The sequence below is a fragment of the Globicephala melas genome, chromosome 3 (genome assembly GCF_963455315.2).
Source record: "Globicephala melas chromosome 3, mGloMel1.2, whole genome shotgun sequence".
Taxonomy (NCBI): domain Eukaryota; kingdom Metazoa; phylum Chordata; class Mammalia; order Artiodactyla; family Delphinidae; genus Globicephala; species Globicephala melas.
The window spans coordinates 91,209,914-91,235,770 of record NC_083316.1 but is presented as its reverse complement, the minus strand read 5'-3'; the positions used below and the strand labels follow the sequence as shown (position 1 = coordinate 91,235,770).

Genomic DNA, 25,857 nt, shown 5'->3' with positions numbered 1-25,857 from the left:
CTGGCAGCCAGGGCAGAAATGAATGCTCTCCCGTCAGAAAGGAGGAAGCATTCCAGTTGCACAAGGGACGCAATGTGTTTTTAACAATTAGATGCTAGAAGAGTTTAGGTACCTGGGACTTCATGTGTGGTGTGAAGCGATGTGATTGTGAGTCCTTTCAGCCACAATTTCCCACATATGCAGATTTCATATGGTTTCTTCTGATACTAACTTTCAATTAAATTTAAGCTGTAGACCATTCAAGTACAACGTAAAGGGAATTCTGGGCAAGGCTAAGCTCACACAATCTTGGCACTCTGCCTTCTAGCTGTCTAATTTGCTGCAGAGATGAAACAGAGGATAAAAAAGAATAAATGGAAGGGACATCTCCCTTCAACCAGAGGATGGCAGGGTTTCATAACCGGTGCAGCCTTTTTTAAAAAACATTTTTGAATTAATTGCCAGCATTTAAAAATTATTAGAATTTACAGCTATTCCTGTAAAGTTAGAAGGTCAGGAAATACCAGCTCTTCCCATGACAGCAGTGGGCAGAGTGGCCACCAGCTGCCCCTTTGGACTCGTCAGGCTATGGTGCTCCACTGTTCTGCCTGCTTTCCTCACCCCATCTGCTGCCCACCGCTGTCAGAGTCTGCAGCACCTGCCTGGGTGGGCCATCTTTTCCAAACGCAACTTGCCCCAGTTAGACTTCCGATAGCAGCTGGAGAAAAGACAGCTCAGGTTCTATTTTTCTAATGAGAACCCAGAGCCTTAGGTTTTTAGGTTGCTGTCTGAGGGAAGACCCAAGCACCTGGGAAATCTGGAAAGGAGGCCAGAGGACCTTCATGGCTATGGAAACGACGCCTCACCAGCATGCTTTCTTGGTTAAATACATACTAGTGGGCAAAGCTGGTTTTCCTCTTTCAGGATCAATTAGACCTATCCCCAGTGCTGTACACAAGAAACCATACCAGAGTTGGTTCATTCTGAATACGGTGTTAAAGGCTGACTCTACTTTTGTTGAACCCCCGTGAGAACCCTAACCCAAATAGAAATATAGCTAAATAGGCTAGATGTTAGAAATATTCCCCTGTTCCTTTGATTCCAAGCAACGTGCATTTACCAGAATGAATCTGCTCCAAAATATGGTCCCAACTTCAAACGTACTTACTCCTGGGGCTCGGCATTCACTTCACGGTTAATGGTGATGTGTCTGCCTAGTTTGGAAGCCCCTCACTGTCTTTTCACAATGGTTCTTTTTAAAGCTTTGCCTTAAAATCTGCTCTTCCAGTAAGCCTTCCCCGATTACCTATAGTCTCGTATTTACTTCTTTCTTTGAGGCATCGCCTTCCCCATAATTACTTATTATCTGACACACGGACCCTACGAAGTCTGGCTCCGGGGAGCAGGGACTCTGTTCATCCATCCTTGTGTTCCTAGACGCTCACAACACTGGGCACGGAGTCGTACTCGATAAAGACCGCATGAGTTGAACGTGTAAAGGTAATGAAAGACTTTTTCTAAGCTAATTTTTAAAAGTATCAAGTTTTGTTTTATTTTTTTGGTACGCGGGCCTCTCACTGTTGTGGCCTCCCCCGTTGCGGAGCACAGGCTCCGGACGCGCAGGCTCAGCGGCCATGGCTCACAGGCCCAGCCGCTCCGCGGCATGTGGGATCTTCCCGGACCGGGGCACGAACCCACATCCCCTGCATCGGCAGGTGGACTCTCAACCACTGCGCCACCAGGGAAGCCCAAAAGTATCAAGTTTTGTTAGACTGCTCACTGACAAAGTATCATCAACTTGGAAAATGTGCTTGTGGCATGCGAATGTGGTCTGCAGAACCTCTTCTCACAAAAACAATGTCCACAGCGATGGGTGGGGCTGCAGTAACACTAGTGAGGTCCGTACTTTATTACCATTATAGAAGAAATAGGCTTCCGGGGCTGGTCTGGGGAGCTAACACTCCTCTATGACACTGGTTTTAAGGAAAAAGATGTCATGAGTTCCAAACAACCCAAAAAACAATCCAACCTGAGAAGACATGGTCTGCTTAGAAAATAAAGGCTGCTTATCTTAGGAAAGGAGTGCATGAACCTAACAATCATGGCAGCTCATTCTGAGCAAACGTGGTGGATCAACGCCTTTCCATATCTATCTTAAACTCTAAGTCTCTTTTGGGTGCTGAAAAATTACCGAACAGTAGAGTTTGAGGGAAATATTTCAAAAGTACCACAAAGTGAAGTGGAGCCATAATCTTTCCCGCTCTCAAGCTTGGTTACTCTGTGAGGAAAGTTCTGGAATGATATGAGGTGGCCTCCTTGGCCACTCGGCCCTGCTAACATTCACAGACAGGCCTTGTTTGACCAGGCTCAGATCCCCAGGAGGAAGCGCACAGTCTCCTTAGAGAGCCCCCTGTGAGTCAATGTTCGAAACGTCTAAGCCTTCCCTGGGCTTGGTTCTCAGGGATGACCAACATCGTGAACCTCCTGGGATAAACTAAGCTGCCCAGTTAAAGTAAGGAGAAGAAAAACAAAAGCAACACAGGGCTTGGGCTGTTCCACCGTCAAGTCAGGGTACTAGTTTCAGTCCTGTCTAACTTTTCCAACCTGGGGACTGGTTTCTCAAAGTTTCAGAATCAGGTTACCAATGATCTGATTCTCCTCGAAAAATTCTCTGCTGGAATATAACTGCCTACTTAGTGCCTCACTCCTAACAAAAATCCAGTTTTCTCTGGACAGGCTGCCTTGCCGTTGTAAACGCTTCCCTCCCACTCTGCAGAAATCATTTTGAGAGAAGGCGGGACTGCTTTCCCTGCCCCGATCCCCCTTTGTCCCCACCGCAATGGGCTGCTCGACACTTTGGAAGATTTCTCCTGAAGTCTTTAAGCCTCATGGGCCATTAAGCCAGGAAAATCTGGCTTCAACATTAAACATATTTCATAGTCACAGTCATGCCAAATAGCCAGGTTTCACGTGTAAATTCTTCCTTGGTTGTCCTCCAAAAACTACGCACAAGAAGGAAATCTCTATCTAAATGATCACACCAGCAAACATGGTATCATATGCTTCCTGTCCTCGCTGAGGGTTTAATAGTTCAGCATTGCTAAATTCCACAAAAATAAGAATTTCTCACCTAAAACCAGAAGAGATCTCAAAACACAGGAGCAGAACCCATCACAGCCTGCGCAAAAGCCCATCAGATCAGGGATTTTGTTTGGTTTACGGACGGTTGCTCCAGACAAGCTTTGCTGTTCCATGAACAGAGTTGGGAAGACAGCCTACTAGAGCGAGTGCGCCCCACAAACGCTAACACGCATGACGCAACACTGAGCCCATCTCACACACATCTGTGCTCGGCTCTACTGCAACACCCAGAATGGTTTGGTCTAAGGGTGTTGTTTCTAAGACGGAGATCTGCAAGATCTCAGTGAACAGCAAATACCCTGCTAGTAAGCCAGGTGCTGTAATCAGACAGCTGCTCCCTAAATTCTGCCACCAGTACTAGAGACCTCAAAGGAGGGCAGTAAGTAGAGCACACCATCCATAAGCATGCTTCACCGTTTAAGCAGGGGTGTGTAAAAGCAAAGCCATCTATAGAAACACGGGCGGCAAAAGCAAAGACAACTGCTTAGCTGTGTGGTCTTGGACAAATGACTTGCCCTCTCTGAACTCTGTCATCCCAGTTTTACAGATGAGGAGAGTTACAGGGCCTCCTTCAAGGCTGAGGATTGAACATGAGGATGCATGTATATGCTCAACACAAAGTAAGTGAACAAAGCATGTTAGTTATAATATGCAGCCTCCCTTTGAACTAGAACTCTCTGCCAAATTATGAAATAGAAATCCCAACTCATAATTCCTACCTTATCTTTGTCTACTTAATTACCTTTACTTTACAAACGATTGTGTGACCAGGTTTGAACAGAGGTAATGCAATTTATTTTAAGATGCAGTGTGACACCACCGGGACCTTTCTGCTGTATATGACTGCTTAGGTAAGTCAAAACACTTTCTAAATTGCTGGTTTACCCCTCCAGGCTCTGAGGACCAACCACACCCTGGAGCCAGCTTATCGAGGGGGCAGCCAGGCTGTGATGAGTGGGGTTGAAAACAAAAGAAAAGTGCGTTTTGATGAAGGGAATACTCCTGTTTTCTTAAGTGGAGATCGGCAAATATACTGCAGCAAACTCTGTATATAAAATCCAGCTCAAGAAAACCTCTGGGTTGCTAATGCAAGTTTGCAAATATAGCAGGCATAATGAAATGGCTGCTTTTTAATGATTTCCTGTGATGGTGTTTATAAATGGTAGCTTTTTTCCCTACTGAAGCAATTTAATAGGAAAATGGCACAGGAGTAAGAATATGCAGCCAATGAACACGCAGGGGCGGGGCTCAGCTGGGGCCTTCATCAGGTCCTCCTCCTTGCTGCCCGGGTGCCTGCCCTCCACGGTGACCTGGCAGGTACCGGCCGTGCCCACAGCACTCTCCTCCTGCCCCCTGCTCTTTGCTTGCATCGTTCCCACTTATCCCGCAGTTTTCTGCTTAGATGTGACTACTGGCCACGTCTTCTGATGCTCCCACTTGAGGGTGTCGCTAGGGGCCCCTGCCCACCTCCTTTTGTGGTCCCACTGCCAGTCATTCCCTGTTTCCTTTGCATCCTCCAAAGAACCGTGAGCTCCAAGATGGTGTTCACTGTTCCTCACATATCTGGGAGCCTCCTACGAGCGGGCACTGTTACTTTGGTAAACAGGAGAGCCGAAGTCCCTGCCTGCATGGAACCTGCATTCTAGTGCAAGAGACTAATAAAGACTGGTGATACATATATAAGGCAATAAATGCAAACACGAGGTATCATTAGGTAGTGCTAAGTGCTGTGAAGAAAAATGAAGCAGGGATGGGAAAGGAGTACCTGCATTGTGAGAGTGAGTGACAGCACCAGGACTCTACCAGGGGGTTGGGGAAGGCCTGTGATGAGAGGACAGCTGACTGACATGCATCAGAGAGGCACGTGTGGATGCAGAAACCCTGAGGCCAGAGATGCTGGTCAGGTCTGAGGGACAGCAAGGAGGCCGGTGTGGCCAGAGCTGGGAAGAAAACAGGAGAGTTGGGGAGGGACTTCCCTGGTGGCGCAGTGGTTAAGAATCCACCTGTCAATGTAGGGGATGCAGGTTCGAGCCCTGGCCCGGGAAGATCCCACATGCCACGGAGCAACTAAGCCTGTGGGCCACAGCTACTGAGCCTGCGCTCTAGTGCCCACGAGCCACAACTACTGAGCCTGTGCACCTAGAGCCTGTGCTCCACAACAAGAGAAGCCACTGCAATGAGAAGCCCGCCCACTGCAACTAGAGAAAGCCACGCGTGGCAACCCAAAGTAGCTAAAAATAAATAAATAAATTTTAAAAGAAAAAAAAGGAAAGGGAGAGTTGGGGAGGATAAGGCCTGAGGTGGGTATGCCCAGGTTCTGGGGGCCCTAAAGGCCAGGGTAAGGAGCGGGGATATCACTCTGGGGTGAGGGATTTGAGTGTGGGAGCAGAGTGATCTGATGGCAGGTTCTGAGTCTCACGTGCCCAGTCTCCAGCACAGCTCCCAGTGAGCTGCTGCATAGATGAATGAAGGCCTCCTACTGTGGACAGAGAACATACACAGGCATCGGGCAGAGAGGGTCCCTTCCCCCCAGGAGCCCAGTCTTGTCAGGAATGATACTACCACCAGTTACAATGAACATGTATTTTTACTGAGGGAAAAGATGAAAATAAACAACCTGGGAAAACAAAGCCAGCTCACAGTGCAGACAAGCAGACACTGGCTCCTGTGTGGGGTGCCCGGGCTACAGATGCTCCCTCACAGCTGGAACCCTGAGATGCCCCGCAGTGAAGACGCCCTGCCCACTTGATTGGGGTTTGCCCTCCATTCCCCCAGCTTATTTGATTAAGAAATTTTGTTGGAGTGTGGGTCACTTGCTTCATTTCATAAAAAAACAATTTCAGAGAAATGAATGACATTCCTGTGTAGGAATGTAGGAATGTCTCTTTGCAGTGATCAGAAACTTCTCAGCTGCTGCTCTCACTCGTCTGACTGCCTAAGGCTGGAAGGCTGAGTCCAGAAGCTCGGGGCCACTAGGGTTAGAGATTCTGATGCTGGTATAGCTGAGCCCTTTGGACTTGGGCCCACGGCTGGGCTGATCGCAGGGGTCTGTGTGTGTTGTGACTTAAGGCCCAGGGTCTGGGTTCAGGTTAGTGTGAGGGAAGCCGTTTCAGCCTAAAGCGAAGGCCCCAGGCCTGGGAGGTATCCCTCCTCCTCAACCCATTTCTGTCTGGCTCAAGTATACTGGTATCAGTATACAGCTCTCAGTGACTTTGATGTAGCTAAATCCATCTTATCCGGCCTTAGCAGCAATCCATCCTGCTGACCCCTTCTTATTAGAGCCTTCTCTGCCCCACTGGCTGGTGGACAGGGCTGCCCTCATTTCCTTCTTACAGCTTCAGCTGATTGAATGGTTGACGGATTGGGTGACTGCTTCACTCCTTCATTCAAACAAGTATCTCTGAACACATACTATGTGCCAGGCCATGTGGTGGGCTCTGGAGAGAGATTAGTAGATAAAAGAAACATGCTTCTGCTCAGTGGGGTTTAGCGGGAGCACCAGTCAAGCAAAGAAATACAAATACATTGCTTGAAATTTCAGTGTGATGTAAGAAGGAAACCAATGGGGCCTTGCACAGACTGGTGCTCACAAGATGCTTTTGGAGGAGGTGCATTTAAACTGAGACTGAAAAGCTGAGAGGTGCATCCCTGCTGTGAGCTGCTGCTGAGTTTCCTCTTCAGCGGGTGGCCCCCCAGGCTTGGTCTCCAGCTCTCTGCAGTTCTCGCTCTTCACATCGATTTCCACTGCTTCAGGAACTATCTGCAAACAGCCTGATGTCTCCCAACTGCTTTCTTCAGCCAGACCTTTATTGGCTTATTTATACCTACTGCCTTCCCAACATCTCCACCCAGATATCTCCAGATGCCTGAAACTTATGCCCAAACAAAACACAAGATCTCTACCCTACTCCACCCTCCCCCAAGTAAAACAAAATACAATTCAGAGCAAAACCACCTGGTCCTTTTTCCCTGCTTTCATATTGGCGATTGGCCCTACTGTCTATCCACTGTGCGAACGAGACACTTACGGGAGATCCCCACATGCCTACTTCCTCCTTCACCCTGTTACTGATCCTTTAGCAGATCTTGCCGACTTTCTATACTCATCTGCTTTTCCACACCTCAACTGCCACCACCCTAATCCTATAAACAATTTTGCCCACCTAGACTTTTGCAGTAGTTTCCTAGCTGGCCTCCCCCATTCACTCTTTTTTTTTTTTTTTTTTTTTGCGGTACGCGGGCCGCTCACTGTTGTGGCCTCTCCCGTTGCAGAGCACAGGCTCCGGACGCGCAGGCTCAGCGGCCATGGCTCACGGGCCCAGCTGCTCCGCAGCACGTGGGATCTTCCCGGACCGGAGCACGAACGCATGTCCCCTGCATCGGCAGGTGGACTCTCAACCACTGCGCCACCAGGGAAGCCCACCCATTCACTCTTGATCCACTGATTCTTTCTCTTCACCACAGAGTAATTGATTCAAAATGCAAATTTGATCATTTCATTCCCCCGACCCCCAACTATTAAAATCATTCAGTGGTTTCTTGTGGGTCTTTGAATAAAGGTCAGACTCTCTAACATGGTCTATAAGATCTTGCACCATCTGACTCCTGCCTACTTCTCCAAGCCTCCATCTCACATCTCTGTGCCCTCCACACAGGATGACCTTTTCTCACGGCCTTGAATACATCTCTCCCTTCTCCCCTGAATGCCGTTTCCTCTTTTATGTACTCAATTCCTACTTATCCTCCGATCTCAGCTCAAATGTTACTTCCTAGAGGAAGCCATCCTGGAAATCCTAAACTGAATCCCTTTGACACACTGTCACGGTACTATGTTCTTGGTGTTATAGCACGTATATAGGTTGATAATTAAACATAAGTGTTTAATATTTGATTAAAGTCTCTCTCCCCAACGAAATTTTGAGTTCTATTGTAAATCGTACTATACTTTCTCTTCCTTCTCCTCGTTCTTTTCCCATCACTGCCCTGTGCATGAACATTTCCTAAGATATAGTGCCTCTCCCCATTTTGACTCCACACCCTTTCAACCATAGGGATCTCCTTACCTTATAACTTCAAAGCCTTTATCCTCAACCCCAATCTCTCCAGAGATCTAGTTAAGCATCTCCAAGTAGACCTGAGGTTTTGCAACCTTTCGACTGCAACCCATAGTTGGCACATTTCACTTGGCAACTTACAACACACAAACTTCCAACAAATACGCTTCATGAAACAATACTGTCATTGTTTTTTTCCTATTTGATTTCATTTAAAAAACATTTTATTTTTTCATATAATTTCAAGACCCATTAATGGGCCACAACCTGTAGTTTAAAACACACCATACCAACACACTGTGCCACGTACTTCCACGTGGACATTTGCCTACAACCTCAGACGTAATGTATCTGTTTCCCGACTCATTGCTCAACCAAGCTTCCTTACTAAGGAACATAATCATTCTCTTAGGCATTCAGGATGAACATGTTAGTCATTTTGGATTCCTCCTTACCCCAAAGTTGCTGAAACCTATTGGTTCTTCCACTGTGGTATGTCGCTACTTACTCCACCCTTTCCATTCCTGCCATCTCAGTTCAGATTTTACTGTAACTTGGAACACTGCCACAGCCTTTTTTTCTTTTTTTTTGGCGGTACGCGGGCCTCTCACTGTCGTGGCCTCTCCCGTTGCGGAGCACAGGCTCCGGACGCGCAGGCTCAGCGGCCATGGCTCACGGGCCCAGCTGCACTGCAGCATGTGGGATCTCCCTGGACCAGGGCATGAACCCGCGTCCCCTGCATCGGCAGATGGACTCTCAACCACTGCGCCAGCAGGGAAGCCCTGCCACAGCCTTTTTAACTGGTTCCCTACTTCCAGAATTTTCAAGCAGAAGGTGACATATATTTGAATCACAAGGCAGAAAGGGAATTCAGCTCTTTGGTTCCATTTTGACCGACAAAGAAGTATGTCAAGACCTGAAATGGACGTGCCTTCATCTACTCAATAAGCTCCTTGACTAATTAAATTTTAATTCAGGCTGCCTTATGTTTCTAAAGTTCCTGTTACAATCCAGAAACCGAACTCCGGCTTTGTGGTAATGGCAGGCAGACTCACCCATGTCCGCAGTGACCATGGTGGACTGGTTTTCAGGGATGGAGACAGAGGTCTGGTCTTGGTCCACACTGCGAGAGTCCTCATTGACCTCGTGCTGACTCTGGCTGAGTTCTGATCGCAGTTCTGAGTACTCATCCTCCTCCCTGAGGGAAAAAAAAGGAAGTCAGCCTCCACTGACAGAGACGTAAGACAAATCCCTAGAGAATATGTCTTTTAAGGACAAGATAAAGACACTCAGAAAGGAAACAGACAGATCTCCTCTCCGGGCCGCATGCATCAGGATTCCTCTCAGACCAAATAGATGGGCACATCTACGGTCAGCGTTTGAAACTGAAAGTTTGCTTCTGTGTCAACATCCGTACCTATACACCAAACAAGGTTCATCTACCAGCCTACCAGAAACTTTTCCCTTTCAAAGATTTCCTCAAGAAATTAGATTTCTTCATCCCCTCAAATTCCGAGGTGAAAAAGAACTGAGACTACTAGCACTGAGGCCACGGTGGGGAGAAGTATCAAAAGTCTGGTGAATAGGAGTGGCTCAGATCATCACCAGCAGGGCCCCACTGGTGGGTTTCCTTCTGGGAAGAGGACATAAGGAGTATTGAGGCTGCAGCGACTAGTAAACCAGCACCTCATCTGTGCAGATCAAAACCAATGCTCCGAGAAGTATATATGGGTCAGCACGTCTGAGAAATATCACACTTAGTTTCTCTAAAGGAAGTAAATGGAGTTAGGGGATAGGAAAGGAGGATGGGGTGAGGAGAAGAATGGAATCAGTGAGTGAGAGAATACCACACAATGGTCTATTTCCTCCAATTTGCATTTGCTAGCAGGAAGACAACATTGAAATGCAGCCGTGTTTCATCTGCACAAGCACACCCCATCGCCTTCTCAGCCTCTCATGGAGCCCTCACAACCTTTGGTCTCTGAATTAGCTATGGGCAAGCTAAGAAAACTCAAAATTGTAATATCTATTTCAAAGCACACGCAGACCTTCTCCCCACACCACCACAAACACCACACACACGCTGGAGACAGAAATGGACAGAGCAAAAATTAGCCCTCTTTGAAGCATTTATTTTGCAAGTAAGCCAGAAAAGATAATTGTCAAGGGATTTAACTCTGAGGTTGGAAAGTCCACAGGTGTACCTGCTCAGCCCCAGGGGGAGACTGTCTGTGAAGAAAGGAAGGAAGAGAAGAAATTCTCTCAACCTGGCATTCACTTCAAGTTACTGACAACCGGGCGTGGGGTGGGCAGAATGTCCACAGTTTTGGGTGGACCAAGACGGTGAGTGGTATTCATTGGAACTTGGGGAAGAGGCAACTGCCATTTGAAGCTGGGGAGACACATCTATATTAGAGAAACGGGAAGAACTCTCCAGAGTTCTTGGTTCTCTCAAGGAATCAACATCCTCTCAGGGAAGGAATTCAGCCGAGCCCCTGCTTTATAAAGTATTTCTAGTAAGAGCCACACAGAGATCTGCGAAGACTTTAAACAGATATAAAACCCCCAGACAGTCAAAATATGAATCAGAATGGGAGTGGTGAAGGCAAAAAATATAGGTTAACGTTCTATGAATAGGTTAAATTATTAGACATCTGCAAAGTCAACAATAATCAGGTTTAGGAAAGAAAACAATTAAAAAGTATTCTTAAGAGCCACCTTTTTGGTCTAGAGGGTGATTGTGCCCTGATACATCAGCTCTCCTTTCAATCAGCAGTTAAAACCCTGATTTTAGTTAAGGGGAGATTTTGTGTATGATGAATAAATTCTTTGTTGCATGGCCAATGCAATCAGCTTCAGCTTGGCTCAGACTGTTTTCCAGCCAAAAAAGCCAGATAAATGCTGCCGCTGTATCTCTGGTATAAATGGCATTTGAAAAATCTTTCATAGCCACCTTCAACCCTCTTGGCTTGGCAGGTCCCAAAACACACAGTGCCTGCCAAACCTCCTGCTTTGTAAAAATTACTTTAAAGGAGTGAATAGGGAAGGGGTGGGAGAAGGAAGCTGTTGAGGGAAACATTCCTTACTGAGGTCAGAGCACAGACTGAAGAAGGATACCACACTAGAAATGTCACCTTAGGCAGAAGGCTTTCAGTGTCATGAAATGCAAACTAAGGATCCTCATTCAAGGTATTGGATTGAGCACCGAAACAAGGATAGGATGGCAAAAACCAGACAGATGCTGTCTTCTGGGAGTCAAATATGTTCAGAACAAATTCTAACCTAAGAAGGATGCTCTGGGCGGACACAGGAGGAGCATCTGGGGCTGCAGGTGTGCAGTGACCAGGGAAGACTTCCTGGATGAAGCAGCACTGAAGATGAGTCTAAAGGCAAGCAGGTTTTAGATAGGTCACGAGGGTGCAAGGGCACACGCAGAGACTCAGAGGGGCCCGTGAACGTGAACATGGACATGTGGAGCTTGGGATAGAGGTTCGGGATAGCTGAAACCAAAATGGGGTGCAGGATGGAACCATGAGGCTGGAGGAGCACTCAGGCCACTTGCTGAGCGGGCAATTTTGATCAGAAGGAGAACTGATTGTATTGAAGGAGGCAAATAATCAGGGTTAGATGGCAGAAATAAAGGGAAAAAAATGTGTGAAATCGAGGAATTCAGAGGAAGGAGTAAGTACTGCTGAGAACTTTCATGGAAACAGATAAAATAAGCAGCAGGGACGTGCAGATGGTCTGTGTTTCTGACCTCACAGGGAGGCCGAGGTGAGCACATACCACCCATGGTTCAGGTTCCCCCTTATGGTAATCATAATGAAGGTTACAGTGCAAAACAACACAAGCAAACAACGTAAACAGTAGTTAGAAGTAGAAAGCAACCTTGTGAGACGATCGCGTGCATTTCTGTGTCCCAAAAATGAGGCATTAAAAGGTTAAACTGGGGCTTCCCTGGCGGCACAGTGGTTGGGGGTCTGTCTGCCGATGCAGGGGCGCGGGTTCGTGCCCCGGTCCGGGAGGATCCCGCATGCCCCGGAGCGGCTGGGCCCGTGAGCCATGGCCACTGGGCCTGAGCGTCCGGAGCCTGTGCTCCGCGATGGGAGAGGCCACAACAGTGAGAGGCCCGTGTACCGCAAAAAAAAAAAAAAAAAAAAAAAAGGTTAAACTGAACCTAACATGAGAAAATTTGTGCAACCCTGTTTCTCCAGCGGACTTGGTAAAAAACCTTGGAGTTGCGTATCTTCGTCATCTCCTGAACATCCTTATCGGCATCGTTCCTGAAAGGAGATTGGAATCTGGGACTCGAAAGTGACAAAAGCCAATGGTCTCCGGGCCCTTTGTAAGTCGACAGTCAATCTGGGACTGCAGCATTTGCAGAAGACTGATGCTGGGGGTTCTCTCTCTACTATTTTATTCAGAAGCATTGGTCCATCCAGAGAAATGGAACAAGAAGTCCGAAACACCCTGCTGCTCCATGGCAGTTTTACAAAGGCAAGAATTTGAGATGTGTTTTTAAGGCTGCTCTGTGCAGCAGGGCGTCACCTAGCTGGGCAGGGTGTCTAGCAAATGACACAGCACCTGCATCTCAAAGTGACTTTATTGTTTGCTTCCTTCCATGGTGTATATGGTAACTCTTGGTAAGTGACATCTTATTTCTTTGGGGAAAAAAATGCCTCCCCCAAGAACACTAACTGCTAATGCCGGTGATGAAAAGGAAGAAAATATGAAAAGGTCCAAGAAGTGATCAATTTAAGTCAAAAAAAAACAGAAGCTCTGATAAAGTGATAAATGTTGCTAATTGTATGCTACTGTGGCAGTTTCCTAATTATGGAATTACAAAGTTCTCAGGTGTTTTTCTTCGGAACATAAAGGATCATCTCACAGGATTCTAAATGTACATTATTTCATTTACTTCGAAGCATCTGTGAAGTGCTTCCACGTTGCTTAGTTTCGAGTTTCAATGATTAATGCTCGCTACTAGCTTAACAAAAAAACCCAAAAACGCTCCTAAGGGGGCAGGGATTAGATTGTACACACACCTACGTAACTAGCAGAGGCAGACAAGTCACAGACTGGCAGACTGGAAGGGATCTTGGTGATCACCTAAGACAGGATCAATACCTTTGTTTTACAGATAAGACCACTGAAGCTTCCAGAGGCTAAGCGACTTACCTAAGACTATACAACCAGTTAGCAGCACAGCCTAATTCTTAAATCTAGTTACCAACAAAACAATAATATGATGGCCTAAAGAAAAGATTTCTTTTTTTTTTTAAAGATTCTTTCTCATTAGTAGCTAGGGGTGAAATGATCTAATTAGAAAAGGAAAAAGTCAATGAAAGTATAATTCTTATCATGCTTTCCAGACCTTGAGCTGAAGTATTATGGAATCAGCAGCAGTTGATAAAAATATTAACTTCAGTAGCAGTCTCTATACCTGTTTTATTTTGGGGTGCACATTCATGCCTTGTCACTGGATTGGAGTGACTGATGAACAAGACCCAGAAGAACATCTGCCTACCTTGGTAACTGTCAGTCAACTATGTCCAGCTAGCCCAGTCTACCTGAGTGTGTGGTCTGTCTTCTGAAACACATTCTGCCTCTTTTGCAATTAAAGGCCGACTTGCCCTGAAATGGTCATCATTCTTTTAAAGAACAAAGATTTTTTTTTTTTTTTTTTTTTGCGGTACACGGGCCTCTCACTGTTGTGGCCTCTCCCGTTGCGGAGCACAGGCTCCGGACACACAGGCTCCGCGGCCATGGCTCACGGGCCCAGCCACTCCGCGGCATGTGGGATCTTCCCGGACCGGGGCACGAACCCGCGTCCCCTGCATCAGCAGGTGGACTCTCAACCACTGCACCACCAGGGAAGCCCGAACAAAGATTTTTTTAGATACAAGGAGGAAGGGTATTCCTTTCAGTTCTCTTAGAGGATCTATAGCAGGAAATAAGTGATGAGTAAATACTTCTTATTTTTCCATATAGTACAGAGGAAGTTCAGAATCTTATGGTGAATAACTGAACAAATGGGACTCTGAAATGCTCTCCTATGTATATGATAATCCATCCTTGTCATCAATGAGTACCAGTTTTAACAAGGTCTGATGTAAGATTCATATTCAAAAACTTCAAATAGTGAACAAGGTTGGAATATGTACCACATAGGAAGACAGACAGAGAAAGAAAGCTACCTTATCTTCCTGCGTTTTATTTTTTGTTTCATTATATTCTACTCTTTAGGCCAGAAGTTAATCAGAACAACATGTTTTACTGGGAAAGAAAGAGGTTTTGGTTACATTGTTTGAGATGCAGCAACATGAAGATGGACAGACAGATGTACCACACAGGCCCAAGTGTGGGCCTGAAGATCAGGAGAAAGGTTGGGCGTGTAGCATCGGCATGAGATTTTAGCAAATGGATTATGTTAGAGTACAAGGAGGCTTTGGATGCTATCTCAGTCACTAAATGAGGAGCATTGTGCAGACAAAGCAGCAGAAAGGTCAAGTGCCAATGTCAATGTGACACAAACAGGAGAGGTCAGTGCTTTAGGGCTGCAGCCATCCTGGTGAAAGGCGTGGGGGAGAGCCCAGGGTAAGAGCCAAGGCTGAAGATGGATCTTAGGGACAGAGGAGAAGATCTAGGACATGAAGGGTCATGGAGATTTGAGAAGAGTACACCAGTTGGGAAGGAGGATTTAGGATTAAATGTTGCAAAAATGGGCCAGAAACAAGAAAAAGGTCACCGGATTTTTCAGTTAAGAAATCATTGGTGATTTTCAAAAAAGTGTCTTAGCTTATGCTGCTGTAACAAAGTACCATAGACAAGCTTAAACAACAGGAATTTTCTCATAGTTTTAGACTTTGGTCAGCAATCCAAAATCAAGGTGCCAGCATGGTTGGTTTCTGGTAAGGGCTCTCTTCCTGGCTTACAGATGGTTCCCTTCTCACTGCGTCCTCACATGGCAGGGAGAGAGCTGGAGAGCAAGCAAGCTCTCTCCCGTCTCTCTCTTTTTTTTTTTTTTGCGGTACGTGGGCTCTCACTGTTGTGACCTCTCCCGTTGCGGAGCACAGGCTCCGGACGCGCAGGCTCAGCGGCCATGGCTCACGGGCCCAGCCACTCCGCGGCATGTGGGATCCTCCCGGACCGGGGCATGATACCGCATCCCCTGCATCGGCAGGCGGACTCTCAACCACTGTGCCACCAGGGAAGCCCTGCCATCTCTTTTTATAAGGAAACTCACTAATCCTATCATGTGGTCCCCATCCTCATGACCTCGACTAAACCGAATGACCTCCCAAAGGGCCCCATCTCCAAACGCTGTCATATCGAGGGGTTCACCATGTGAACTGGAGGTGGGGGGCACAATTCAGTACGTAGCAGAGGGAGCTTTGGCAAACTGTTGGGGTCAGAAGCCAGACAGCTGTGGGCTAACAAGCAAATGGGAAATGAAGTAGAAATCATGAACTACTCATGAGAGTTGGCAGTGAAAGGTGGATGTTATGAGAGCAGCTTTTGGGAAAAGAAAATAATCTCCTTGGGAAACAAAAGATCTCATGTTTAATTTGCTTAGACATCTTTTTTCCTCCCCCAGATCCAAAGTGAGCTACTGACGTATTTTTCCATTTTACCCATCCCATTATATAATCCCCCCAAGTCAGATGAGTGTTAAAAAAAAAGCCACAACAAACAGTTAGGTGAAAAAGCACATATTACAAAACAGTGTGTGCTATGTGATCCAATTTGTTTAAAATATTCATGAATAAAAAATTTTTAGAAGGTCATAAATACAAACTGTTCAGTGTTTATTCCAAGCAGATGAGATTTAGGACACATTAGGCAGGGTTCAGTTAGGAAAACAAACTCTTCTGGGTGTTTCAAGTAGGATTTAATTTAGGTAGTTGCGTGCTTACAAAACCAACGGAAGGAAGGACTAGAGAAGAGAAGGGTGGGTGGAGGCCACCCGGGGCCGTCAGATTTGCCATCAGAGCTGTGGTCCCCTCCAGGATGAGGAAATTGCTGCTGCCTTCACACCTGCCCACAGCTCCAGGGTCAGGCCAGTCAATGCAGGACCTCATGTTCACCAAAGCCTGTATGTCAGCTGCCACCATTATGGCCTGAGGGACGATGGCTCCCACCTCCTTTCAGCCTTCCAGATCCAGGTGAATGCATCTCACTGGCAGAACCAAAACTGTATCCCAGAGCCCAGCTGTTAAGGGAGTTTGGGAAGTAGTCCCCAGGGTCAATCTTCTTTGATTTGGGGGCGAGTAGAGAGAAGGGGTGGGAATGGTACCAGGTGCCAGACAACATCCTTCATGCTGTCTACAGTACTGTCTACAACATCCATCCACACTACTGTCTTTGGCTACTTGACAACCACACACATCCTCTCACACGTACTTAAATTTCCAAATTGCAATAGCAATGACATCAAGCTTCTGTAACTATCCCTCGTTCAAATGTAAATGTACTCACCTTCTCATCAAAATGGGAGACCCAAAGTCCCATCTGTAATTATATCCACTGTTAGGTGAGCCTTCCTCTTCTAGTTTAATGACAAATTCACCTAGGTATCACGTAGCCTAACTATTAAATGCTAAGCTTCACCGATACCAACTCACCTTATATAAGAGGAGAAAGTAAGAGAATAAAAAGGAAATGGCATATATACATAAAAAAGCAAGAAATTATGCAGTCTAGTCATCCTGGAGACTCCGTGATCAACTAGCCGTTATCAAAAATCTCTACGGGTCGAATCATTTTGATTCCTACTGCAGCCCTGTGGACCAGTACAAGAGACAAGCCCACACCGACTCCAGCAGTGAAGTGGCATCAAAGACCCCATTTTAATGACGTCAGCTCCCACCCAACACTCCCGACTCCCACGGCCTCCGGACTCCTATGTTATACTAGGGAAGTTCTGGCAGTTCAACATTATTTAATGTAATCCTCCAATGACTCTAGTTTTCATTTAATCAAACTGCTGGAGCTAACACACTACATCCAGAATGTCCGACAGGAACAGTTGTATCAATAAATTCACCATCAGTCGAACACTATATCCCTCCCTCCCTGGTCTAGAACACTTAGGCCCTAATCCTATACATATTCTTCTCAAGTTTCTGTGAATATAAATGAATAAAATCTTATAAATCTCTTACATATTTTAACTGTATCTTCCAAGGTTGGAGTCTCTACTTATTCCCCTGGGGCAGGATTGAATTTGGCTACTTTTAGGCCTAAAGATAAAGAGGAATGGAGTAGCCGGTGAGGTATGACTGTATCTGGTACCCTCTACCTGGGATCAGATTGCTACCGTCTCCAAGCAAGGTAGGACTAACTTTATCAGACTGGGAGTGGGACTGCTTCTGCAGGAGGGGAAATTCAGTGGCATTTGCAGGCTCTAGGCATTTTGATTCATTTGAATCTATCCAAATGTGTCCATTTAAATTCTCACCACTTCATCTTTTCCAATCAGTGCTTAACCTTTAACCTAAGAGATCTGATGTGGCTTTGAATTCAACTTATGTTGGAATTCAGCAACCTGCAGTGTCTGATTCTTGACTACAGGAGCCCTGTGGCTATAAAAGATGGGAGAGTCTTCTAGGGCAGTCACAGAAGGTCCCTGGTTCTCTGATTGTGACCTGAGAAAAAAAATTTAAACTATGAGACTGTCATATCTTTTTCTTATGTAATTCAGTATGGCTTAAATGTGGATATATCATAAACCATTCCCTTATTGATGATTTTTCAGCTTTTCCAATAAATTCTTAATTCAGGCCCGGACTGAAGTGACAAGAAAGTCTGTAAGGTGCCAGGAATGTACCTGATTAGCATGACAATTCTCTATAGCCTGGATATGCCAGGGCAGTTAGAGTTCGTCCAAGGCATCTGGCTCCTCCTGCACTGGGTCTATTATCGCATCTCAGGACCTGAGAGCAAACCAATTTCCTGGAGTGATGGAGGCTGGGAGATACCTTGGCTACTAGAGCTCAGAGGACAAGAAGAGCCTTGCCTTACTGGCCCACATGTCTGCTAGTCTTCCAGCCTTGCAGGGAGTCCCCACCTCGAGGAGGGGCTAGCACATTTATATAATGAAAACTGGCAGAATTTAATGTGACATCTGTACAGATGCAATCTTCCTTTAAATAAAAGGCACCGATAAATGTTTATGCTCAAGAAGCTCACTGTAGACAAAGTGAGAGAGTGGCATGGACATATATACACTACCAAACGTAAAACAGATAGCTAGTGGGAAGGAGCCACATAGCACAGGGAGATCAGCTCAGTGGTTTGTGACCACCTAGAGGGGTGGGATAGGGAGGGTGGGAGGGAGGGAGACGCAAGAGGGAAGAGATATGGAGACATGTGTATATGTATAACTGATTCACTTTGTTACAAAGCAGAAACTAACACACCATTGTAAAGCAATTATACTCCAATAAAGATGTTAAAAAAAAAAAGCTCACTGTATTTTAACATGAAGGAGTTTGGCCATTATATTCAATTTAAACATCCTGAAATTGAGTTTTCTAGGTGATGCGTGATGCATTTTTTTCACAACTCACTGAGTCCATTTGCCTTTACCTTCTCAAGTGTTTAAAAGTGCAGCATGTTTTAATGGAAATTACAAATTTGCCAGTGTACTCTGTCAGCCTCCTTAAAGTCTGCTATAATCATTTCTTTGGGCTGAAAATTCTTCTCTGCTCTTCTAACCTACAATCACTCTGAAGACCAGTATACAATTTAAAAGGCTTGAGGTTCTAAACTGGAATATGAGATGTATCGTGTGCCTCCAATTCAGTGCAACTTTTTCCACAACTCTGCCCTGAAACAGAGGCCCACCAGTACTCTCATCAAGTAGCCCCATCATCACTGTAACTCTCAGAGTTGGAACAAAATGCATCCAAAGTTTCTTCTAACCCAGGACTTGTAGAGGGAGAGTTTAAAGAAGCTGCCTCTAAAACTGTTTTAATTGAGGCCTATACAAACAGGCAGAGTACAAAGCACTCTTTCTCCATAAAAGTTGATGCTAACCATTTGTGTTCCTGAGGGCTATTCCCTCAGCATGGGCAGGAAGATAAAAGTTCTCTTCCTTGGCTCAGTAAGTCACTTAAGGCAAACCCCTCTTGTGGACAGCAGGGCAGACACACCAACTAAGTGCTGTGTGCAGGAGACTTAGGGGCCAGCTGATTGATGAGCAAGGAAGGAAGAATCCCCAACAATCACTTTTATGGAAAGAAAACTGAGTAAAGGCAGAGATACTGTGGGTTCTAACTCCATCTCTATCTGCCCTCTCTTAAGGGTAACTTCAAAGTAGTCACTTAACATTTTTAAGCCCCAGCTTTTCCACCAATAACGTGATAGATCAAATCTCGCTCCTCCCCAACTGCCTGCCTTAGGAGTTTGTACGAGGCTACGTCAATGTTGGTGAGTCAACTTCAAGTGAGCTCAAAATTTTTTTAGATTATCTAGAAGCATATGTGATGTTTAGTTAAAAGCCACGTTCATAAATCTCTCAAAATCCCCAAGGGATGCACTGAGTTTGTATATTTAGAACAGACCTGGTGAATAAAAGGGCTGGTAGGGGGCTTCGCTGGTGGCGCAGTGGTTGAGAGTCCGCCTGCCGATGCAGGGGACGCGGGTTCGTGCCCCGGTCCGGGAAGATCCCACATGCCGCGGAGCGGCTGGGCCCGTGAGCCCTGGCTGCTGAGCCTGCGTGTCCGGAGCCTGTGCTCCGCAACGGGAGAGGCCGCAGCAGTGAGAAGCCCGCGTACCGCAAAAAAAAAAAAAAAAAAAAAAAAAAAAAAGGGCTGGTAGGGATGCTGGTCTCTAAGACAGAAGAGGCTCCATTTACAACCGTTGATAAAGCATCTCACTCAGCCTCCCCTCATCAGTCAACTGAGGATTACAACTCCCACCCTGTCTACCTTTCAGGGTTACCACGAGGATCAAGGTCAGAAGAGAATAATGGACGGGAAAGCACATGGTTAACAAAGTAAAGAGATAACACTTATCAACTGTAAAAATATTAGTTCCAAGTAAAACATTGTTATAATTCATAGGGGTGACTTCAAATCCGAAACCCAGGTTACCACCCGGACGGACAGAGAGAGAGCCTTGACCTGGAGCTGACTACCTGATGGTGGTGCCTTGCAAACGGTCTATCTTCTTATTGAGCTCAGCAATGATGCTGTGGAGTTCGGTGATGCGTTCCTCGTACCGAAGCGTCGTTCGCTCCTGGACGTCCTCATGCTCTCTCATGAGGTGGGACTGCTCGCACTGGGATCGAGAGAACAAGACAGAAGTGCCAATGAGTTGACACACCTACAGGTGAGTGATTCTAAGTTTTATGGCCTCAAACCATCACAACCTCAATGTTGAGTATGCCCCAAATAAACATACACCTGCGCATTGGCCATGAGTCCCAGAAGACACAACAATAGCTGAACTTCACAGAGCCCCTGGTGCGCATCGGAGTCTTTTTACCTTTCTAGCTCTCATTTGCTCTTTGGGGAAAGGTCCCTCTGCCACTGCACACTATCCACACCTCCTGTTTTTCCTCAGCCACAGAGTGGGCAGATACCTTTTTTTTGGAATCTGAATCTTGAGCGAATGGATCTAAAGTTGCATGCTGTCACTTCACTTGACTGAGGGTCCTGATGAGACTGCCCTCCAGTTCCTGCTACCTCTATCCCCAGAGCTTTCTTCCCAAGTTCTTTTATGGCTGCTCATTTTTTCCTTTTTACCAACTCATTCCTTTTTTGCTGAAGTTTGCTAGGGTATGTTTCAGCCACTTTTCAAGCAAATAATCCTAAATTGTATGACACCATTTCTTACCTGGCTGGTTATCTGCACACATAATGTTTTCCAATATCCTTTCCTACTAGACTATAAACTCCGGGAAGGCAGGGGCTAGGTGTTTTCATGACTTCGCCCTAGCACGTGGCACACAGCCTGGTTCGCTGTGGGTGACCTAGGCGTGCGATGGGACGAATAAATTGCTGCGTTTCAAGAAGCCGAGGAGCTTCCCTTGCTCAGCATTTGAAGGATTAAGAAGCAGCAGATGCTATAAAAACATTTTTGCATCTTGAGTTTAAATCCTAAGGAACCTGTTCATCTTCACTTCTCTCCCTCCTCCTCAACCCCCAACCAGTCATTGTACAGTTAATCTCATTTACATAATAATAAAACACTAGTCAGCGACAGAACAAGGAGTCAAGCTTCTGCCCCTGTCTACTGCGTTCAGTCCTGATTAATTTCCTGTCCAGTGGAGGAATTTTAACTTCATTTTCGGCAAGGTTTTCCTAACGCCAAGAGCCACACGTACTTGCCAGCTTTGCACTTTCAGGGCTGGGGGCAGGCGGGCGAGGTAAGACTTCTCACCCACCACGTCCAATGTCCTCCCCGTCCCTAAATCTGCCAGGCTTCCAATGGTGTAACCCAGAAGCTACTGGGCAGGGACACAAAGCCTTCAAAACAGACTGCTACCTGAAACAGAAGTACTCAGCAAAGTATGATAAATACGTTGGTATAAATCACGGCAGGGACCATACCTATGAACAGCAGCTTGATCACTATGAATGTAGTAACTTCCTAGGAGCTGCTCAGAGCTCCAGAAATAAGACTGGAGAGGAACCTGTACCACAGACCTTTGTGAGATGGTGACTTTCAGAGAAACAGTGACGTGAACTTCTGTTCTTAGTGACAACCCAAAACATCAAATAACCTCCACTCAAGGTCCAACACACAGGAAGTAAGTAGAACCAGAGGCCAGGAGGAAGGACAAGTGAAAGTCCCATCTACATGGAAGCTTTCCTAACCAGAGCAAAACCCTGACAGGCCACAAATACTCTTCCCATGAAGTTATGCCTTTTCACCTGTGATCCATCACACTTTAAGAGGAACAACAGAAGTCCACAAAATGAGAGTGTCTCACAGATAGTACCTGTCAGTAAATGAAAAAGCTTCTTATTTCTCTCCATAAGCAGAATCCTGCTTCTCTCCAACCCCGCAGAATATCTATGAGCTTTTATCACTGGTCTTTTTTTCCCATCTTCAAATTGTGTATGTGAGTGTGTGTGTGCACTTGTGCACGCATGCACCTGCATGTGTGTAGTATGTGTATGTGCGTATGTAGCTGACGCTCTCACGAAGGTCACCAGTTCCAGATCTTACAATAGTTATGAGATGATGCCCGGTCTGACCTTGATCTTGTGGATGCCGTGACTCCTACTACTTTGTCATCTTGCTGGTTCCCGCTCTGGGGTTTCCCATATTCAGTTCTCTAGGGCTACAAACTGCTGTGAAACGCTTCCCCTTACAAACTCCACGAGCTCTCATTCTCCCTGAAATTCCCCACTTATTCCTCCTCCTTCAGTCTTTACAGGTCAACAGGCCGCCGCCACCACCAAGGCAGACAAGAAACTGCAAAATCCACTTAAAAATGAAGATGCGTAAGTGTTTATTCAAGAGAAAGGCACAGGATCAACTGATAAACACCAAGCCCACTCTAGGTGTCCCTGTTGGCTGTTAGGAGCTATCTGAGAGGTGAGCTCCTGTGGGGCTGCCTGGCTTGCAGGGAGATCAGATGGTTGGTACCCAGATAACGAGAGCATGAGAGCTGGTGTCGTACCATCTTCCCCCTGCCTCTAACTGGAAGGTCCGCCTGGAGGGCATGAGTATGAACAAGACTCAACAGGAAGCCCGACAATTCAGTCAGACAGAACAGTGCTTGCAGCTGAAAGGATAAAAAAGATTCATAATGTCTATTTGGAACTTAGGAGTTCATCTGGGAGTAGCAACAAGAACGTCTTCGAGGAAAAAACTTCTCAGCTGAAGGCAAAGGTTACATTCCTATATTTTTCCATATGTATGTTTTTTCACAATGGTGGGAAGCCTCTATAATTGAATACTTCCTCTAAAATAATAGATATATCTTGATTTCCTAAACTATGATACGGTGCTAGGTGCCATAGGGAGGGTCACTATGACACCTACCTTGAAGGGAAATGTGGTCGCAGCTTCCAAGCAGACTCCTCTGCTGGTGCATAAGAAACATGGACAGAATTGGAGGGGTGGGGGGGGAAGAAGAGATGATAGAATGGTGCCCTGGAGATTCTTTCCCCAGTGAAAAGAGAATACTGGAAAATAATTATCGAAACTCCTAGCCTCCAGATCAATGAATGACTGAGAAGACATAGCTCAGGACGTAGCTCATAGCTGATTTGATGTTACAAACCAAAATCCCCTTGAGGTATCTCATTAAACACGCTTCACCCATTCCATGCACACTCATCATGCCCAACCAAAGCTGAGCGGAAGCGTTGCTCTCCAAGCTGAATGAAGAAACTCCTTGAGCTTTTCCAAGCTGTGGTGCCGGGAGAAGTGCATCAATTCCCACAAGGGCAACAGTGCAGGACGAAACAAGCCATCACCTGCAGGAGCCTAAAGAACTCAAAAAACCACTCTTGTTAAACTGCTCCCATTAAACTGCACAAGACCAAGCCCAGGAATGGGGCACATCAATGTGTTAAAAGTGGCAGATGAGTGGGGAGCACCCAGGACAGACAAAGCCATATTCTGTGAGCAATCAGTGCCTTCCTGCCCTGGCAGCCTCCCACACAAGCAGGACTGGCCTATTAAAATGAGGCCCAGTTCAAGTATCACACTGCCCATGCCTCTCACTAACCCGAGTTTCCGAGAGCGTTTTTTAACCCAGGAGGCTATGTGATTTCCGGTATTCTGTTTCACAAGGACACAGGCTAGGTCAAGCTGTATACTGCACCTCCATATGAGAGTCACTTATGGGCAGGTATTCCAGTAAAGCCTCATTTAAGAAGGTAATATAACAATGACAACCAAACAGGACAAAGAGTATCACTCCTATTACCACTTAACGTTTGCCCAAATTTTTCAATTTTAAGTTACAACTTTAAGTACATTATAGAAAATTTTAAAGAATGATAAAAAGACATCCACTTTTTCATAATCCATTAACAAGATCCTTTTTCAAATGGTGTTCATTTTTCTCCAGTATTTTCTTATGTATGTGGGGCACCGCCAGGACCACCGTAAGGGATGCACATCTCATAAGCACGAGCACCCAGGTGGCAGCCTGCAGAGGCGTTTACCAAGACTCTGGTTCACCTCCATCCATGCACGTGGAGGAATATTTCTCCTCCCCCATGAAGCTGAATAAGGCCATGTGACTTGCTTGTCCAGCAAGATATGAGTGAATATACACCATTTTTGCCTAGAAGCCTTTAAGTGCTTCTGCAGGCTTTCCCATATTCTCTTCCCCTGGGCAACACTCCAGATAGTAGAGGCTATCAGCTTGGGAGGCTGGGTGAGGACAATGCAGCAGTTTCCTACCAGTTCCAGTGAGCTCCCAGAAAGAAGCCAAAAAATAAACCTTTGATAATTTAAGCCACTGAACATTTGGGGTTATTCGTTATCATTGCATATCCTGATGATACAACCACTTTACAGATGAAAACAGAGCAAATGCACAGGGACTATTTCTTAAAACCCAGATAGCGAACAGAATGCTCTGCAAAGCCCTCAGAGTCCTGTGTATGCCATCAAGGGGCTGAGGCTGTTGTAGCCACAGCCTTCTCGCCTCTACTCCCTTCCAGCTCCCTGAGCTGTGGGCTTAACTCCTCCTTACCATTTACCTAAAGACCTCAAGTGGCATCAGAGTGATCCCCCCTTGGTCTCTTACCCTGCACCACCTCTGGTGAACTCCAGGAAACATGAACATTAATGCCTCACAATACCAGAGGAGAGTTAGGAAACCCCAATAGCTCTCTCCCCAACCCCCTGGGAGCACCGAAATAGAAAAGCAGACATAAGGGGGTATAAAGCAGGAAATTCTAAGTCCCTCCAGCTCCCATCAAGCCAGCTTTAGCTACCAAAGTCAATTACTCAGCAACAACTTTCTGAACAGAAAGCAATGGTGGCTTCTTCTAGCAAAACTTGCAGATGAGGGATTACTTTCGCCTCCTTACTGTATAGAAACAGCTCACATAATTTCAGCTGAGCAAAATAAGAAATGGTCTTAAACAACATGCTACTGCTTTTTTTTTCTTCTATTATTACAGAGAATTTTACCCAGGGTCCTCCAACCTATACTGCATTTTTGACTGATCCTACAGTACAGCAAAGCCAGAAAGCCTGGGCTTGCAGCATCTTGCCTGCCATGAATTTCTGGAGGTCACTATCATTAGGAAGCTGGATTTCTCCTGCAACTACAGACTTTCAGTTTGAAAGGCAAAGAAAAAAAAAAAAAAGATTGGGATTAGATAGGATGGAATTTTGCTTTTCCTGAATTTCATCTGGAGCTTAATATATACCCTGAGCTTTTTCTCTAGGTTTCCACTCTCCTATCATGATGATGAAGCAAATTTAAAATCTATATAAATACTTGTCTCAAGCCACATAAAGGAGCGAAACTGCCTATGTGCAAAAATGTTCAATAAAAGCAAGCAATATCATCATTACAACCACTAAGAATAAAACCCTTTAGGCTCATCTCTGCAATTGGTGCAATCCAGGGATAAAGCTGTGAGTCAGCCTTGAGACAGACTGGCCTGAGAACTTGAGCCCTTGTTGGAAAAACCCTGTGTAATGCGGTGATGCTAAGAAGCTTTATGGCTTTGTTAATGTTCTTCACTGGGTT

At 45.8% G+C, this 25,857-nt stretch overlaps 1 protein-coding gene across 7 annotated transcripts in view; it reads right to left on the bottom strand.

The window, feature by feature from the left end:
- Window positions 1-25,857, bottom strand: part of MCC (MCC regulator of WNT signaling pathway) — a 464,937-nt gene that overhangs the window by 82,233 nt on the left and 356,847 nt on the right. For all 7 annotated transcript variants that reach the window (XM_060296098.2, XM_060296099.2, XM_060296100.2 and 4 more), the window contains 2 exons: window positions 20,317-20,459; window positions 9,230-9,372 (listed from right to left, as the gene is read on the bottom strand). In XM_060296098.2, coding sequence (XP_060152081.1) covers window positions 9,230-9,372; window positions 20,317-20,459 — 286 coding nt within the window. The remainder of the gene's footprint in view (window positions 1-9,229; window positions 9,373-20,316; window positions 20,460-25,857) is intronic.